Source organism: Epinephelus moara, chromosome 21 (assembly GCF_006386435.1).
Source record: "Epinephelus moara isolate mb chromosome 21, YSFRI_EMoa_1.0, whole genome shotgun sequence".
In the NCBI taxonomy this organism is placed as follows: Eukaryota; Metazoa; Chordata; class Actinopteri; order Perciformes; family Serranidae; genus Epinephelus; species Epinephelus moara.
Genome location: NC_065526.1, coordinates 35,522,848 through 35,542,450, shown reverse-complemented (window position 1 = coordinate 35,542,450; position 19,603 = coordinate 35,522,848). Strand labels below are relative to the sequence as shown.

Sequence of the window (19,603 nt, the reverse complement as noted above, 5' to 3'; positions counted from 1 at the left end):
TTTGTATTTGTGGAATGTGTTTTATATTTACAGATTACACATTTACACACAGATTGTCGATCTGTTCACACACATAATTATGAAACGTGTGCAGATCTAGAAATATTTGTAGATCACCCTCTGTGCATTTACAGGTATTAATGAGACAATTCTAACTCCATACATGTCAACATGTTATGTAGTATATCAGGAATTTGTTACGTAGTATATAAGCTGACTTTGTCAATGGGAGGTGGAGGGGCTGGTGGATGGCGTGACACCTAGGTAAAATACCTGCCAAGCTGCAGACTATTGTTTAAAACCAGTTGTGATTTAGTGAGTTATTGCTGTGTGATAGTGGTACATAAAACAGTTGTATTTTAACAAGACGTTGCTGCTTTCCCTGCAGGGATTTTTAAGTGTTTTTTGTACTTAAAACTAACCACGTTAACTACAGCATTCTTGAAAAGTAAAGTTTAAATGTATCCGCTACATGATTATGTGCAAATGTAATGTTTCCATGGTTTGCAGACAGGTACATTTATTCCGGCGACTAAGTTGAGAAATTTCTTTTTAAGTTGCTGAGCACAATAAGAAAAGAGCATCAGCTGAACTTTAACTAAAGAATATAGACTGAGGGACATGAAATATCCTTAATGTGACTGTGATTCTGTTCATATTTTTGTGTTCAGTTACACTGATAAGCCACATGATACTGCACTTTGTGACACTGTGACTGTTGTGATGTTGTGATTTGGTTTCCAGGTTCAGTCTGACATTGTGGCAGGGTTCAATTCACCCAAACATCACTGATCTTCTGTTCATTCGTGAGAACACCTACCCTACCAGAGTCTACTATGATATATATGAACCAACACTGTCTGCATTCAAAGAGGCTGCAAGTAAGGAAGGAGCTGTTCATCAAGAAACAGTGACCAAGTTTACAACAGAGGTGGAGTCTGCCAGTCAGTCAGTGCTTTGTTGCAAATATGTAGCATTAAACCTGGCTAGATTTGTGGGAAGGCATTTACAATTTAGCATTTTTATTGCTAAATACCTGTTCAAAAAAAGATTTTAAGAAATATTACCTAACTTCAATAAAGAGACAAAGCTGATGGTTAGGGTTACTTGAATTTTTAGATCCAAAAATAACCAGTTGACTTTGAACAACTTGAATACTGGACATGTGATTATTTTATTTATTTTTATTATTATTACAGTGTGGAGAATATTACTGCATTTTATTGTTCATGAAAAAAATTCACAATATACATATCAGTTACAACATTATCATTTGTTGCCATGTCTGTGATACATAAGTCAAAAGTGAAAAATAATTTTCATTAGATGATAAAGGTTAGAAATGACTTGCTGTTTCACTTTAATTATTGATATATTAATTCTGTTTACAGGGCACCAGGGACTTCTGAGAAGATTCTATCCTGGAGGAAACCTGATGGACTTCCTCTATCCGGGTCACAACTCAGATGCTGACGTTCTGTCCACAGCCACACAACACAACAGCCTTGCAGTCCATTGGCTGAGAGTCACTGACAAGACCTCCTTATTGGCTCAGTTTTCAGGTATGTAGATACAAACATGTGGTTTCTTCAGACATACAGACAATTCACTTTCATCATTTTTGATGTAGTAGGCTGTCTGGCTATGCTGAAATGTCACAGAAAAACTTCTGCCATCACAATACTGTCATTTGAAATCATGAAAAACAAAATTCAACACACTGTCATTTTCAAATTTTATTAGGCACTGGAAAAAATGAAATAGGTGACATAAAAGCTGTAATCTAATCACAGTAAATTATGTGAATGTGGTGTTTAAAGTCATGATGTCTTAGAACAGCTGGAAAAGCTGTGCTCCCACACCACAGCTTGGAGAGAACGGAAACTACCTTCTGCTCCTTGACACTGATTGGTGCAGAAGCAAAACTTAGGGTTGGGCAATGTGTTAAAATCTTCAAACTGGCCACCAACAACTGCTGCAGTTTTAGCCGGAAGATAGGTTTGAGTGGTGAGTTTGCTACATTCCACAAGCTCTCTTAGCTTTTTTTTGGTCTAATACGTTTACACAGAATAAACTCACAAAATACCAAGAAAGGAAATATTCTTACACCTCTTTTCCTTATTAAACAGAAGAATACAAGCCTACACCATCTCATTTCGAGTTTCTTGCTTTCACTGAACCAAGACTAGTTTGGTTGCCTTGTTTATTGTAAAACACACTTCAAGCTCAACAAAAACAAAATAAAACTCAACAAAACCTCCTTGGTTACTATTTCCCCTGTTTCAGCAATCACAAATTCTGGTTTGGTTGAAATGAACCCTTTATTCACAGTTAGATGTAAAATATGCTGACTCTAAACACCGTTTATCCCCACTGTCTCTTTCTCACTCGCTCATTCTTCAGAGGCAGACCATTGAATTAGCGAAATCAAATGACAAAAAACAACTGCTAAAGTATTCAGCCAACTGACGATTTATTTGTCCAATCGTAGTGCAGCTGGTGTTGGTCAGGGTCCACTCCTCCGGGTCAGTCTTGTTACACTTTGCATAGGTGTTCAGCTGCTCTACGAAGGAGGCGGATCCTGGATATCTGGGCTGGTTTCTGAGCCCTGCTTATCATATTGTTCAGATGTTCCCTCCCTCACATTTCCCCTGGATAGTGTTAGTGTAAACCTGTGGACACTGTTGTTTTTTTAATCATAACGTCACTGTGATGGTTAAAAGGCATTAATCCTGTTTATAACATCTGTCTGGATGTCCAGAAGGTGATGGTGGTATGCTGGTGGTTCAGGTGGCCTCTGACAGCAGCCGACTTGGAGTCCCTCTGGTGGAAGGTTCTGGAAAGAGCTCAGAGGCCTTCACACTGCAGGTACGTACATAAATTAAAAACAGGTTGTTAGTGGCAGAAAAAAAAACTTTTCTGTTTCTCATTTTCTTAAAAAAGACATTGCAATTAGGCCATACAATAAATGACGTGGATAAATAAGGCTTTATGTGTGGATGTGTTTGTAGGACTTCCTGCAGCTGCTTGGGCAGAGAGCTGATGTTCCCTGGGGTGTTTACCTGCGGATCCACACGCACCAGCTTCTTGAAGCTTCCCTCAAGCTGCTGCACTCAGCCTACAATAGAGAGAAGCTCTACAGACCTATCTGGATCAGCATGGAGGATTTACAGGGCACTGACAATGTTGAGGTATGTAGCTTCCTGTTCACCATTTATATAAATGATATAGTCTTGTCTTTACAAACCTGTTTAGTCCACATTTATGCAGATAACTCTATTTTATACTGTTGGGCTGGCTCTATAAAATTGGCTACTGGAAGCCTGCAGATTTCTGTCAGTGCTTTGGAAGATGCACTCATTGATCTCAAACTTGTATTAAATGCAGATAGAACAAAATATATGCAGTTCTCCAGAGCCAAAAACAAAATGAAAAGGTAAGTGTCTGAGAGGTCTGAGCATACAACTGGAAAAGAAAAACATGGATTATACTGCACGAGTTATGTGAGTTTGTAAACAGATGTCTTGATAAAGTTTTGCTATTGTTAAATGCAGTCCCTAATCATTCAATTTGTGTGCTGTTTTCCGTGGAGGCATGTGAGAAAAACAAAGTTTTCTTCATGAATTCAAGGTAACACGGCATTATCAACTGACTTATGAATGGCCATTTTGTGGGGGAAGTATTCTTTTAAGTGCATTTTTGAGGTGCTTGTAATTTTGCTCCTGTTCCAATACTTAAGCTACAATAAAGTCGTGTAAATCCTGTGTTGTAACCCCCTTCTCTTTCTGTCAGAAGTTTGTATCCACAGTAGAGAGGTTGTTCCCTTACATTACCATCGTCCTGACAGAGCAGAACAGGCCTCCTCTGACCCCAGCAACAGGCTTGTCTCAAAGGTTGGCCCTACATCTGAAAACAGCATCACTGCCAAAAGGACAAGAGGCGTTAAACTCTCTAATGGGAATGATGTACACATATGACCTAATTGTGGAGGAGGACACAAAAAGCAGTGCTGGAGCTCTCGCATCCTTCAAAGGACTTATGACCCAGCGTACAGGGAGAGCAAACACAAACCTGTATGTGATGTCTGATCAGTCCTAACTGAGTATAGATATGACCAACCCAGAATTACAGCATTTAAAAGGATAATTGTGTCATACAGCTACCTCTTAATTTAATGTGAATTGACATAACTATGGGACATTGACTCAACAGCTCTACACACTGTTAATCATCGGAAGGCTAATGTTATCAGCAGATACTGGCTATTTACTCATCTATCAGTGTATCCGATGATGGATATCAGTAAGAAATGATTGTACATAAATGAGAGTGCTTGAGATGTCTTGTATTCCATTGAAATGAAATTAAATGTAGGATGTGACTTGTACATGTATAATAATATCTTTCATACCTCTCAATTTATGAAAGAAAGAGAAGTGTGTTGATGGCAATACATCAACTAGTTGTAATTTAGTCTGAACCATAAATGTCAACCTCATCATGGTGCTAGAGGAGAAGTCCGGGGATCACCAAAGTCAATAGGACTGACCATGAATGTCTATAAAGGATTGCACTAAAAGCAGTTGCCAAGACATTTCAGTCCGAACCAAAGCAATGACCACTGTTGCCATCCCTAGAGCCACTGGCATGGCTAAAATAACGGTGCAGAATCTGTTAGCAGGTTTAGGTTCAGCTATAAAATACCTCACTTCCAGCAGCCTACATAATTTTGTTGCAGCTGTTTGATGCCAGAACAGAAGCTGGCATGCTAAATCTATTAGCCTACATAGTTAACTATGCCTATCCCTATGTTCCCATGGTCCTGTGTTCCCAAGATTTAAATGGAACATAATGGGGAATGACAAAGGGTCTTATGATCCCCAGGATCATACGATCCCCTGATTTATATGACAAAGGTTCTTATGTTCCCAGGGCCCAAAGTTCCTAGGTTCTACATTAGTGCTCTCCCAGAATTACACGTCCCCTAGATCCTGTGTTTCCCAGGGTCCTACGTTCTCCTAATTTATGACAATCGTATGTCCCCAGGGTCCAAAGTTCCCAAATTCTACATTAGTGCTCTCCCAGAATTATATGTTCCCAACGCCCTGTGTTTCCCAAGGTCCTACCCTTCCCCAGATTTATATAGCAAAGGGTCTTATGTTCCCAGGGTCCGAAGTTCCCAAGTTCTACATTATTGCTCTCCTAGAATTATATGTCCCTGACGTCCTGTGTTTCCCAGAGTCCTATGTTCTCCAGATTTATACGACAAAGGGTCTTATGTTCCCATAATCCGAAGTTCCCAAGCTCTACACAGGGTTATATGTTCTCAGGGTCCTATGTTCCGCAGCTCAATATAGCACATGATGGGAACCTGAAATATGATGAATAGGGGCATAAGTCAACCAATTCATTAAAATAAAAGAGACAGCATTTAAAAAGGGAAAAAAAACATTATTAAACATTTAGCATTAGGTAAACATAATAAGATTATGAAAAAGCTTTAAGGTAAGGTTAGTTTATTTCTGAAATATTTAACATGAAACAGGTCAAATGTGACCCAAACACAACAACAGGGTTAATGTATGTAAACAGAATATTAAACTTGGATACATGGGAGCCTAGGAGCATATGACCTGAGAATCATAGGATTCTAGGAACATAGCTATGCTCCCATGGGACTTTCAGGATCGCACTTCCAATCGTGTGGTTTGGTCCTGAGTAAAACTTGACAATTAATGATTCCCCAAACCTTTCCTCCAATACCACAAGGAGGCTGACCTTTTTGTTTCAGTGACGTCTGTCTATGACTGAACAGCTCTCCATTGTAAAGACATTCATTATCCTCCCAGAAGGAACTGTAATCACTTTGGTGATATCAAATCTCACAAGGGACTTTAGGACATAATTTATGTTTCTGCTTGCACCATCATGCCACAAAAAAACGAGAAATAGTGCCACACAAGTCTCTTTCTTGCTCATAAATGAATAAATCCCTTTGATACACGATACAAAAAAAGGTTCCTGTGACACAATCCACTTGCCAATTTTAACATTTAGACATCAACTTTGACTCATCTTAATTGGTTTTCTTTACAGTGAGCATTACACCCTTACAGAGCTAGCATGTCTGTAGACTAACTGTTTATACTGTGCTACTGTCTCTCTCAAAATATTTAGATTCAACCAAATTTTATTACTAATTCTTTATCACCTCAACTCCGACCGTGGCAATGTCAGTCAGTTGGTTGGTCAGTAGACCACTTTGGTCCAGACTGAAGTGTCTCAGCAGTGTGGCATACTGCAGTTGTGTAATTGTATTTTGTTGTGTCATTTACAGTTGAATTCTGATTGTACAGACATAGCAAACATATTTTTTTAAAAACACTTTATTAAAATTCCTATAAAAGCATTTAATGAAACATCAATGTTTTTATCAAAAGACAGATGTTACCTTGTGCTAATTCTAGACAGAAAATGGGAACAATTCTCTCACCACTTAATGCCACTCTTAGTGTTTCTAAAAATGAACCCTGCATTTCCTATAAACCCCATACTTGGTTAGATTTACAAATTTGGTTACAGTTAGATTTGCCAAACCAAGATGATTAACTTACGACTGGTGACACAGATTACAGTGTTATATTTGTGTCCAAACAAAATAATTCATAGTGCATGAGCCTTTATTTTGAAATCAGTGCTGTGTACACTATGTACTTGCTTTATTAGTACACTTCCATATAGTACATTATGTACTTGCATAGTGCATGAATTTCTACAGGATAGTGTTGATTCATATCGAACATGGCTGTTGGCACTTATCAGAAATGACAATCTCAACGTTTGAACACTTCTATGTAATGGCAAACTGTAAATAGACAGAGCATTACCACCAACATTTGACCACGACTGTCACCCACGTAAATATCTGCCAGTTTCTCTGCTTATTCACTGGAACAACTGCAGCTTCCTAGGCCACCATTTTCACAAGTTTGGTGGCCACTCCCTTGTGCTCAAAGCCGAGATGGCAATCAAATGATGGTGGGAGTCCAGCGTTCCACTCTCAACTTTTTGATCAATATTAATATAGGGTATAGTACTCACAGTGCACTGCATTTTGCCATGCTTGTCAGTGTGAATGCACTTATGCGCTCAAAATACCAAGTGTACGTATGGAAAATTGCAAATCCAGACAGCACAGGTCTATGTTTTGCATCGGACTCTGGTTAAATATTGTGTCTATGTGAGTGTCTGAGACAGTTTTTTTCCATGCTCACTTTGATCTTAGATTTTCTATATTAACACCTTTGTTTAAAGGTCCAGTGTGGAGGATTTAGGGTGATATATTGGCAGAAATTAAATCTAATATTATACTTTTGTTTTCTTTCGTGTATAATCACCTGAAAGTAAGAACTGTTGTGTTTTCGTAACCTTAGAGTGAGCCATTTATATCTACATTGGGAGCTGGTCCTTGTCTACGGAGATCACCGTGTTGCACTACCATGTTTCTACAGTAACCCAGAACGGACAAATCAAACACTGGCTCTAGATAGTGCTATTCACATTTTGCATCAGCTACCGTAGTCAGCAGCCCTTCCACAATGACAGCGCAGAAAAACACTGATTTGTAATGTAAAACAGCATTAGTCAGTGTTTTTTTTACTGGTTTATATAACCAGAGGCCTGTACTACGAAGCCAGTTCAACTTACCCTAGATATCTTTTTGTTATCTGGTTTGACTACCCCTAACATTGTCCGACTGGATAACCGGTACTACAAAGCTGGTTATCAAGTAGTTCAGTCAACTCTGGGTTTCCCTTTCCAGCCATGAGCGCTTTCATGTGAAAGAGACAGGGCTGTTAATTTCAAGCGACATCATCAGAACCATGAATGAAGTAGGGTGCTTCACATGATATGAGATGAAACGGTACTGAAAGTGTCTGCGACTGCAAGACAGTAAAATCTTAATGTAAACAATGCTCTGTAATCTTATAATGGAAAATGTAGAAATATTGAAAATACTATCCAAAAATACACCATTAGCCAAGACTTAATTTACATATAGGTATATCTAGGCTATATGTGACATTGATATGTTATTTATTTATTTAGCCTAGTATTAGTATTAGAGTATTTTGATATGTCACATAAAACACTTTAAATTAATGTCAGACTGTTTATGCTACTGAAGTAAAGGGTTGAAAAGTAGCCAAGTTAATGTCTGATGAGGTCTATCTGACCCAAATGTTGCATTTATAATAACTGGAGCCAATTAACTGTGTGTGGATTATGTCACTAATAAAAGATTGTCTTTCTCTCCCTAGTTCTCACAACAAGGTGTGTCAAGTTATTTTGAGCTGCAGTGATGGAATCAGAGTGTAAAATATCAACACTATCACTGTGGACTAAAATAAACTTTGCATGAGTAAAAATCATGTGTTTAGTGTTGTAAAGGATCTCTGTGTTTGTTAGAAGCTCTGTTTTAAAACAAGTGGAAATAGAGCCCTGGAACAATGAAATTATTCTACTGACCTATAACAATATATAGGTTACTCTTTTTTACCTGAGACTCCAGACTTGTATCCATAGATACTTTTTTCTTCAGTGATCTGATTGGTCAGAGGTCGGGATGTTGACAAGCTGTGATCAGAAAGTCTGAACTTAACCTGCTCCGGAGCAGGTTAGCTGTTCAGCGTAAGTGATTCATCCCGTTAAAAAGAGAACCAGCTTCGTAGTACTGAAAACCTAGACTGAACCCTGAAGTTACCTCACTAACTCCAAATCCTGCTTCGTAGTACAGGCCTCAGGTCTTTTTGTTTTGAAGATGAAGAGACCTCTGTGGATAATCTGGTTCCTGGTTAAAAAAAAAAAAAAAAAAAAAAAACTCCTGAATATCTAGATCTTAAGTCATCAGGGGAAAAAAGGTGAGCACACAGTAGCAGGGGCTGGCCTAGCGGCCCTTCTGTGATGTGTTGAGCATGATAGGAAAAATACTGATTTGTGATGTGAAAACGCTATATTCAGTGTTATTACCAGTTTTAATTACCTGGTCTATTTGTTTTGGAGAGGAAGAGACTCCTGGTAAAAACCTCCTAAACAACGAACACTGAAATAAATTCTAACTAGGAGAGGTTTTAGCTTTTTGTGCTCTGCTATCCTCACTGCTAGATGCCACTGAGTCCCCTTAAATTTTATACACTGCTTCTTTTAAAAACAAAGTTTGACAAAAAAATAATGTAAACGTCACCTTTCGTTTTCCTGTGAACACTTCAACAGTGTTAATCATACTACGTTGTATAAACAGTAGCTTGACCTCACTTTACAATTTGTGACGTGAACTGGTCTGGAAAGTAGGGCTGGGCAATATATCATTATTACTGATATTGTGATATGAAACAGATGTAGTCATAGAGAGTGGATATCATTAATGCTGGTTTTAAAAGCTGCATCACAGTAAAGTGCTGTAATTTTTTTAACTTAAACAGACTATTCTAGCTGTTGCTGTTCTATTGTTTGCCATATCTATTTATATATCCACATTACTGATGATTTTTTCTCAAAAATCTCATTGTCTAAATATTTTGTGAAAGCACCTAAGGGTAATCCTTCAATATCATTGAATATCATTTTTTTGGTCAAAAATATTATGATATTTGATTGTCTCCATATCGCCCAGCCCTAAAGTACCACTGACTGTCTACAGCTTGGTGCTGTGGAGGGCAGATGACAGATTGTCAGCTTCATTATCACAGGTGGGACTGTCTGTACTCGTGGCCTGGTATTGGTCTGTTTGCACCTCAGAGGCAGACTGCAGTCTGTTCCTGGTCAGGTATTGGCTGCAGGAGCAGAAGCTGTGGTAGAAAGAGGAGGAGAGGCCAGCAATATCTGTGGAGATGTAGGGAAGAACCTCTGGAGATGCCTGGTTGAAGTAACTGATCTGGAAAAAGATCAAGGAAAAAGAGGAAGTTTGTTAAGATTTTATATAAATGCACAGCTGTTAATCAGTTAAACTTGCTATTTGTCTCACCAGTGACTTGTTGTCTTTGGTTTCTAGTATGGTAAATCCAGCACACAGAACCTCTCCTCTATTATAACCTTCTATGGGAGGGTGAGTGGGCAGGGACACTGAACGCAGTGCAATGACGTATGGATCTCTAAGGACAATAAAAAACAAGAACTAACAGTAAATACTCAAAGACAGAGGTGTATGAACTTTGACTTGTCATGTAGACATTCCAGCCAGTTATTCTACTGACCCGCTGCCACACGGCTTCCTCTTAGAAGCCAACAAGATGAAGTCCTGGCGAATCCCTTCTCCCTGAAGGGCTGAAGTCGGGGAACCTACTCCACCCTGCCGCACTGATGGGGTCACCACACGATACAGAAAGTCATCATCATCCACCCGGTGAATCAGCTCACAATTCCTGATTAAGGAAAGGACACCGAGATATACCACTGATTAGGATGTTGATAGAAATTCAAATATACATCTGGTTTATTTATTGACAGATCGTGATCAAGGACTTTCTTTGTTGTCTTCTTGTTCTGTTCTCTGTTTTAACTGTAGTTACATTTTGTTTATTATTTACTGTGGAGTACCACTAATTGCCCCTTTTGGGACATTAACATCTAAGTCACTAATTAACACCCTATACTCTATCTTGTTTGTTTGATCTGTACATAAAAAAAGAAGTGTACAGACTACAAGTTACAGTTTTACAGGGGTTTTTGTCCCAGACTATTACTTGGCCTGGCGCAGCCATCTGACCCTGTGTTAACATTAATGTAAGAGGACATACCTCCACCCAGGCACTGAATATGTATTACACCGCTTTATTACCTGAAACTTTCAAGTACTCACATTAAATTATAGAATACTCGAGTACTTGCAAAAAAAAACAAGAAAGAAAAAATGCCATAGGAAAAATATATATAAAAGTCTTGTTCACATGTGGGAGGGGCGAGTACTCAAATCCTAATGTCCAAAAAGGTACTCCAGTACTCATGCTCATCCCTACCCTAATTACAAACTTACTTACACTATCTGGATTCTTTACTGTAGCATGAGAAAGTTTGCTCCTACTGGTGGGTGGTGCTTTATTTTGACTAGACTGTTTTCAACATGGTGGCCTCTAATTTTACAGATTAACAGCACACTAAAATTTTTCTTTAAACATTGGAGGGGAGTAATAAAAACTAGTATTACTGCATGCAGTTATATGCGTCCGCGCACCTGTCAGGTTTCTCTTTAAGTTTACACCCATGTCTGTAAAAACATGGATGCTTCACACCTATTTTCCCGACAACACAGAGGATCTTCACAGTCAGCACAGTTTAAAGATGGACACCCATGATTGATGTCACCAATTCAGTATCTGACCAAATGTCTCCCCTTCTGTTCTTGAGATATGACATTGATTAATGGCCAGAAAAGTGTTTCATGCAGAACATTATGATGTCACAGTGAAGTTGACCTTCAACATTTTGGATATACTCATTATTTTAGTTGATTAGATATTTGTGTGAAGTTCTGTCATAACTAGCACATGAATTCTTGAGTTATGGCCAAAAACATATTTTGCGCAGTCACACTGACCTTGACATTTGACCACCAAAATCTGATCAGAACATCATTGAGTCCAAGTGAACATTTGTGCCAAATGTATAAATTCCTAAAGGTATTCTTGAGATATTGCATTCACAAGAATGAGATGGAGGCAAGGTCACAGCGACCTTGACAGCTGACTCTTGACCATCAAATTCTAGTCACTTCCTCCTTGTGTCCAAATCAACCTTTGCACTAAATATGAAGAAATTCCCTCAAGGTGTTCTTGAGATATCTTGTTCACAAGAATGAGACTGACAAGGTCACAGTGACCTTGACCTTCGACCTATAACTACCAAAAACGAATTACTTTATTGTTGAGTCCAAAGGGACATTTGCGCCAAATTTGAAGAAATTCCCTTAGGGTGTTCTTGAGATATTGTGTTCACAAGGATGGCACAGATGGACAGACGGACAACCCAAAAATATAATTTCTTCAGCCACAGCTATCGCTGGCCAGGAGGAATAAAAAGCTTTTTTTTACCATTTAAGGACCTAAACTTTCACCCATTTCCTCTAAAATCATATTTTATCAGATCATACAGTATACCCTGACCTTTATAGAAGCAGTGAAGACAGTTTAACGAGCTTAAACTGATTTCTTACCAAAAGCGTGCATGTTTGTTTGTATGTGTGTATGTGTGCGCACATGTGTGACAGTATTACTGATAATGTGTGTCCCAGCTCGTCCTGTTGCTCAGCTCAGCCAGCAGACTAAAAGCTCTGTGAGCAGGTACATCCACCTCTGATTCCACCCTGAAACTCAACATGGACTTGTACTCCAAGGTGTAAAGACGAACCTGGGAACAAATAATCACAGTAATCACTCAGCTCCCCAGAGAATAGAAAAAAAACTCATACATGAAACAAAAGAACTCCCAGCAGGTACCTTGTCTTTCTCAGAGCTGAGGCGCCAGTTCTGTCTAGCAGCCAACATCTTCAGAGCTGAAACATTGTTATAGCTCAGATACACCTGGAAACACACAGAAACACAAGATACATCAGCATTAGCTAATAAACACATAGGCATGCACAGAAAGCAGACTCTAATACTATATATTCTGACGACCATCCTATTAAAATAATATTCTTATTACATCCTACAAAAAGCGACAGTCTCATCTTAAATATTAGCTTGGTAATGAATGAATTTGTATCTTTGTCTCATGACAGCATGACATTTCTGCCACACTAGTTTTACAGATCAAACATACTTGGCATTACTGTTATTCGTTGTTCAAACTGACTTATTTAACTTATGATCCACATTTTCAGGCTGCCATTCATTTTCATTTATTTCAGTCCAGTATGAAAATCAACCTGCAGAGCCATGACACATTCTGCAGTATGGTTCACCAATCACAGTCTGTTTTTAAATACTGTCAGAGTATAATACAGTGCAGACTTTTCAAGCAAGTCTGAAAGTGAATGAATTATGAATCATTAATAATACTGCTCTCTCCAGTTTTCTGGTGACCTTTGACCATGGTAGCATTATTAAGTGACTGGATAGAGTGTTTAAACTGCAAAGTTGGCCTTGCTATCAATAGTGATTTATATGTGTAATCTAAATGTTTATAACCCAGGTGTTGGTGAAACTGTATGATCTACATTTGTGAACTTTAAGTTCCTGCAACTCAGGCTTATGTAGTAATAGCTAAAGTAATAATGTAAGTCATTCAGTTTTACAAGTTAAAGCTAATAAAAAAGCTTGTTACGAGTGAGTGTGTGTGTGTTTTTATCTATCATTAACAATTATAATAGTTTATATGATACATTAACAACTACACATACTATGTGATTACTGTAAAAGGGTGCTACATTTATGGATTGTGTTAAATGCAGTTATTTAGTTTTTGTCTTAAACAACATAATGAGTCGTTTTTCATTGTGATATGAGTTGCCCATGCCACATTAAGACTTGTGCCACAGAGATCCTGTTGAGCGTGTTAGTAAAGCTTCATGCAGCACAATCCATCTGTTAAAACTGCAAGCAGTCAACCACAACTGTAACTAAATGTACAGTCAATAGTAGTGTCCCTCTAGCCAGCTTGAACATAAAACGCTGTTTAAATGTAAAAGGCTGTCCTTCATGGTTGCCATAAGCTCCTGTCAGTGATGATACGCCCCATCCATGGTCCCACCCGAAAGTTGTGATTGAGCAGTTGATTCCTTTTCACTTTGACACTGAAGATGTGTCCTGCTGTCATAAAGAAAAAGCTCCTCTGAACTAAAGTGTGGATCCGGACAGGACCTGACAGGTCAGGCTGGGTTCAGCCAAATATTTACAAGTAATGTTCAGGTGCCAGTCATGGCCGATGACGTGCCAGTCATGGCCGATGACGGCCTTCTTCTCAATCAGTGCTGGGGTTTGTTATTTACGTGACAACACATAGGCTATTTCAGGTGGTAAAAATTCATTTAAGTTAATGTTAGCTAGCTAACTACTGAGGATGTCAAACAAAGTTTATCATAACCCAACATTACCACAGTGGGGGTAACACAAAAAAGTAACGCGTTACCCCCAACACTGGTGTAACACAAGTAACCCGTTACAGTACTGTATTACCTTTTAGCAGTAACAAGGTAATAAAATGCGTTAGCAACAGGGTTTCGGGCAATATCATTACATTTACAATGTCACGTAACATGTTACCACCCAAAATAAACTGTTAATTGTTTTCATTTTTCATTCATCCATACTGATGCACACTACTCCACTTCCGTCAGTGCGCCACTGGAAAAAATAGCTTGCGCATGTTGTTGTGTGTTGTATGGACTGGCTGGAAAAAAGCTGACCCAAAGGAACAACGAAGCATGGTGCAGAGAGATAGGTCCGGAAGGCTGAGGGGGAAACCCGGCATGTCAAGGCCGTAGCCATGAAGAAGCAAGGCAGCTGGACAAGGTGGGAGGGAGTACGAGAGAGGGCCCTGAACTGGCAGGACATCTGGAGCATGGAAGGACATCGGATAAAGTTCTTGTTGTGTTCTGTCTATAATGTCCTGCCTACTCCATCAAACCTCCACACATGGGGGTTGGCAGAGAGCCCCAGCTTCATGCTCTGTGGGAAGCCAGCTAACCTGGAGCATGTCCTCTCATCTTGCCAGTCAAGCCTGGCAGACGGGAAATTCCCGTGGCGTCATGACAAGATCCTGGCTCAGTTGGCAGATGGGGTGGAACAGGCAAGGAAAAAGCAGAAAGAACTTTCCACTGGGCCCCACTTCGGGGCCTATCAACTTCATCAAGTCAGGAGAGACTGCTGCAGCGGGACTGAGGAGCAAAGGCATCCTGGCCTCAGCAAATGACTGGGAGATGCAGGTAGACCTGAAGAAACAGCTCAAATTCCCAGAGGAGATAGCCCACACTAGCCTCAGACCAAATATGGTCCTCTGGTCTAGGGGTACCAAACAAGTGGTGCTCATAGAGCACCTGGGAAGAGAGGATTGAGGAGGCATATGAGTGCAAGCTCAAAAAATATCAAGCACTTATCCTCGAGAGCCAGCAAAGCGGATGGAAGGCCTGGAATCTACCAGTAGAGGTCGGCTGCAGGGGCATCGCTGGGCAGTCACTCTGGAGAACACTTGGACGGTTGGGGATTGAAGGTGTGGCCAGGAAGCGGCTGGTAGGCAACATCACCAGGCAGGTGGAGGCAGCGCCCTGTTGGATTTGGATTCAGCGGGAGGTGAGGTGGCAGAGCCAACCTGTCGAAGGACCAACAGCATAGAGTTGGGTGGTGGTCAGCGGGGGTAGACCCAGGACGCTGGAATCTGCTGTCAAGCCCTCCCGATGTGTCATGGGCTTAATTTGACGAAACATCAAAAAAAGGGAGGGTGCCCATCTGATGACCTGCTGTAGCCACTCAACTCTTGCCCAGTGCTGGTGCTTGAAAGATGGAAGGAGAGGAGAGAGCATTGCCACTGGCTCACAGATGGTGCAGGGCAGAGTACCTGTAAAGGTGGGCCAGCTGTGATAACCCTATCGTATTTTGCATATACATTTACAATGCCACGTAACATGTTACCACCCGAAATAAACTGTTAATTGTTTTCATTTTTCATTCATCCACACTGATCCACACTACTCCACTTCCGCCAGTGCGCCACCGGAAAAAATAGCTCGTGCATGTTGTTGTGTGTTGTCATGTCATTGTAGGCTACATTATAGACCTAGAAGGGTGCCAGCGATCGGCACATCTGGGGCTGTGCGTTATCAAGTTAAATGTGTTCCCATTAATACACCCGCAACATCTACAACGCATCCTGTCCTGCGTTTGTGTCCTAAGGCTGCTTGAAAGCAGCGGGGATTAGGAGCTGGTCTCTGGTTTGTTTTTTCCTCATACCGATGATCAGCACATCTGGGTGATGTTAGTATACGTTGGATGTGTTTCTAATCACATCCCCTACAACTGCAGCAACACTGGCACACAGTCCTGTTCTTATGCGTAACTCTCTCTCCAGTGCTGTTGTAGCTAACCAGCACACCATAACATTTGTTGTGCCAACCTCAAAATTGTGTATTGTGTTTCATATCAAAGACTTTGATCCTCTGCCTGACCCTTCCTGTGTCCAAGGCTATTCATTTAATTTAAAAGGTCTAGGCTAATTAATTGTTCTTTATCATCAGGCTATTATTAATATAAGTATGGGATTGCAATACAAAGTGGTAACCACTGTATATGAATGCACAAAAGGGTCAGACCTGTGAAGCACTGGATTTGAAATTAACTGTAATAAAGTGGAGCTTCTGCGCTTTGATTACCTGCTGTGAAACAACATGACCCTCATCCATTTAAAATGAGCATTAGTTCTTCTGAGCTCATTTTGGTCAAAGTAATCCAAAAGTAGTGTAATAAGTAACTTATTAGTCTACACAGAGTAATATTGTAAAGTAACTTATTACTTTCAAATGAAGGTAACTATTAATATGTAATAAATCACATTTTGAAAGTAACTTGCCCAACACTGTGTTGCCCAAAGCTTGTGGTAGTTGCTCAGGACATTCTGGCATTTCTGGCTAGCAGCAGTGAACAGAACTTTAGCATTACTGGAAGACGGATCAAACAGAGGAGGACATCACTGACACCGTCGACAATGGATGCTATAAGCCATGATGGCTGGATTATGTAGTTCAGTTAACAGCAGTTACAGTTCAAAAGAGTTAAGACTTGACATACACAAATAGTAAGACCCATGTTTTATTATTGTGTGTGTGTTTGTGTTTAAACAATCTGCCTATGACCTATGAACAATGCCTTTTGACAGTCGTTTACACTGTGCCACGTGTGTAATCACGTCAGGCTCGGGTCAGGTTTGGACATAAATAACAGAATGCGCGTCAGGTTCTGTTACCTTTCTCTCAGACTTGGGTCAAAAGTAATGTGCGACCCAAGCCATACGCCGCACCACTTCATGAAACCTACTGACAGGTCTCTGGTGCCCTCTGCTGGACAACACTGAAACACATCACACCATTATTTTCTATGTTTCGATTTTAATGTGGCATTGAAAATTCATGTCACAATAACAAACGCCTATTCAGTTATTAAAGGATTGAAGAAAGATGTCATTAAATATATGTTATTAAATTATATCACTGTAAACACCTACATAAAAAGGAAAAAACATATCACACATTAACTGTATTTCACTTTATTTCTTTGTTTGATTTTTTTTCATTTATTTCACCATTTTTAAACCTCCACACAGCTACATTACTGCAGAATCATTTGAAAATATATCTTGCTCTTGTTTGTTTAGAGCCTCTAAATTTCAAAATGCCACTTGGACACTAGTAGCACTGTTAGGAAGCTACCCCCCTGCCATGTTCTGCTCTCTAATTGCTCTTTTTGTGTGAGAATATAACTAACCACACAACATAGATTTTGTCTTTGACATATGTTTCTTGTTTAAAGCACCAGAGAGCGCAATATGCCAGCTGGTAACTCAGGTTCTGAATGGAAGCATTGGACTCTAGTCCAGAATTTTTTGGTCAAATGGAATCTAGTCCCATAATAATGACCAAACACTAGTGACACTGTTGACTCGTCGGTGAAGTAGGGGTCAGTAAAAAGAACTGTGCAGTCTGCATCCATTCCTCTCCACAAGTTAACATATAGAGGACAGCTCATGTTAGTAGTCCTGAGTGATTCCTTAACTGTTTCCTTACCTGGTTTCTGGGGTCCCAGGGTACAGACAGAGGGACCTCACCCTGCTTGTGGGAAATGATGTACTTTCTGAAACAGCAAAAGGAGCTAAATTAGAAGCATTTTATAATGTAACTGTAATGCCAGAACTGTTTGATAAATCTATTCATCTAAATCCACTAAAACACCAAACTCATGTTCAGAGTTTAAAACTGAGGTATCCTGTTGTGTTTTGAACACTTGTGGCACTGTAGACCAATGTTTATGTGTTTCATGCATGCCTTTTATCATGAACAGCAGTGTGATACACATTTCTACACTATGCATAGGGCTGGTTACTGCCTACTGAAATTTCTGCAGATTGTGCTTTTTACCGAAAAGTTCAATCTCTGTTATTTTTAATGACTCAAGTGTGTTAGAAAGTACACAAACAGTGTCACTTTTGATCTTAAAGATAAGAAAGTACATGCTCTTCACAGGAACACACAGGCAGGTTACCTGTCCAATCTGATCTTCTTCCTTGCTATGGCCTCTTGAAACCTTCTCTCCCCTTCCTAGAGTGACAAAGGCATACAGAGAGAAATTAAACATGTCAATTCAGCTATCCATCTTTTACATCTTGTCCTGTTTAGGGCTACAGTGATCATATTCCAAATTTTTTTTAAACCAAAGATGTTATATGTATTAATTTTGACACTGTGATAGTATCCTATTGGCAGATGAAGGCTTTAAAATGAAATATCGGCATTAGGCCGAAAAGAACATTTCTGCTGATGTCAGTGGCTGATAAGATGACGCTTTAATTGTGCGACTTGAATTAGTTGAAAGTATTTTACAGTTTTGTTTGAAAATATTTAATAAATATGGTCTGTTTTACATGCAACCTTAGTTAAAGTAGTTTTCCCTTTTTGCCCAGTGAATGTGTACATTTTGAAAAGCATTGTATTTTATGTCTGCATCTTCCAGTGTGCCATCACGATATAAGTAGGCATGTTAATTCAGCTACAGGAGAGACTTAATGCTGTCTGCAATTAGATGGTAAAACGTTTTGTGTATGTTGGTATCAAAAGTATCAGCATATCACAAAAAAAAGAAATATTGTGCATTCCTAATTGAGGTGAGACTCACAAGAAGCATAAGAAAGACTGATCCAAACTAAAGCAGCAGAGGCCAAGATATCCCGATTTTTAATCCCTAACATAGGTCAAACTCCAAATTCACTGCATCCTACATCTCCCATAATTCAACATGGTAGTGTTACTTTTTTCAGGTTCTCCCTGCCTAGCAAGCACCTACACCTTTCAAAGTCCATGCCCCAACTTTTTAACACAGGCCCAAGCCAAAATAACTCCAATGACATCATCAAGGTTGTTGTCCATATCCATGGACTAAGCTCCTCCGGAACCACAGAATCCATTATATACCTGTTTTCACAAGCTGAGTAGTATTACTCATGACTGATCTGTAAAATTAGCAAAGTGCACTTTCATATTAGATGACTGACCACAGCACTAGCACTGTAAGTGCAGCTGTTTTTCCCAAATAAAGTTGCTTTGTGTCTTCCTATAACAGTGGGTGGTTTTACTCAGGGTAAGACTTACTCCCTGCTTTAACTACAGAGTAGTGTCTGAAACTGCTTATGCTATCTTGGCTTGCTGCACATTGGGTGACAGGCTGGGTATACTATGGACACATCGGCACAAGGCTTACTCATAAGCCCCTTTGCCACTGCACAAAAAAACTGCTAAAATCCGCTAACATCTGGCTTTTTAATTTAATAGGAAAGCTGACAATTGGCATTCACACCCAGGGCAGATGACTCTGCAGGAGATATTTATGAGCTTTACATTTGACTCCGA

The 19,603-nt window shown here is 39.6% G+C and overlaps 2 protein-coding genes across 7 annotated transcripts in view; one reads left to right on the top strand and one right to left on the bottom strand.

Annotated features, from left to right (window-relative positions):
• The window catches only part of fam151a (family with sequence similarity 151 member A), a 20,754-nt gene extending 12,042 nt beyond the window's left edge, over nt 1-8,712 (top strand). For both annotated transcript variants that reach the window (XM_050033153.1, XM_050033154.1), the window contains 5 exons: nt 745-881; nt 1,392-1,562; nt 2,762-2,868; nt 3,012-3,191; nt 3,793-8,712. In XM_050033153.1, coding sequence (XP_049889110.1) covers nt 745-881; nt 1,392-1,562; nt 2,762-2,868; nt 3,012-3,191; nt 3,793-4,098 — 901 coding nt within the window. In that variant the 3' untranslated portion in view covers nt 4,099-8,712. The remainder of the gene's footprint in view (nt 1-744; nt 882-1,391; nt 1,563-2,761; nt 2,869-3,011; nt 3,192-3,792) is intronic.
• LOC126382900 (acyl-coenzyme A thioesterase 11-like) overlaps nt 2,725-19,603 on the bottom strand; it is a 30,056-nt gene continuing 13,177 nt past the window's right edge. For 4 of the 5 annotated variants that reach the window (XM_050033147.1, XM_050033149.1, XM_050033150.1 and 1 more), the window contains 7 exons: nt 18,243-18,298; nt 17,768-17,834; nt 12,492-12,575; nt 12,269-12,402; nt 10,254-10,421; nt 10,025-10,151; nt 8,858-9,934 (listed from right to left, as the gene is read on the bottom strand). In XM_050033147.1, the coding sequence (XP_049889104.1) occupies nt 9,695-9,934; nt 10,025-10,151; nt 10,254-10,421; nt 12,269-12,402; nt 12,492-12,575; nt 17,768-17,834; nt 18,243-18,298 (876 nt within the window). In that variant the 3' untranslated portion in view covers nt 8,858-9,694. Of the gene's footprint in view, nt 2,863-8,857; nt 9,935-10,024; nt 10,152-10,253; nt 10,422-12,268; nt 12,403-12,491; nt 12,576-17,767; nt 17,835-18,242; nt 18,299-19,603 lie in introns of those variants that run through there. The other variant, XM_050033151.1, reaches the window with a different exon arrangement.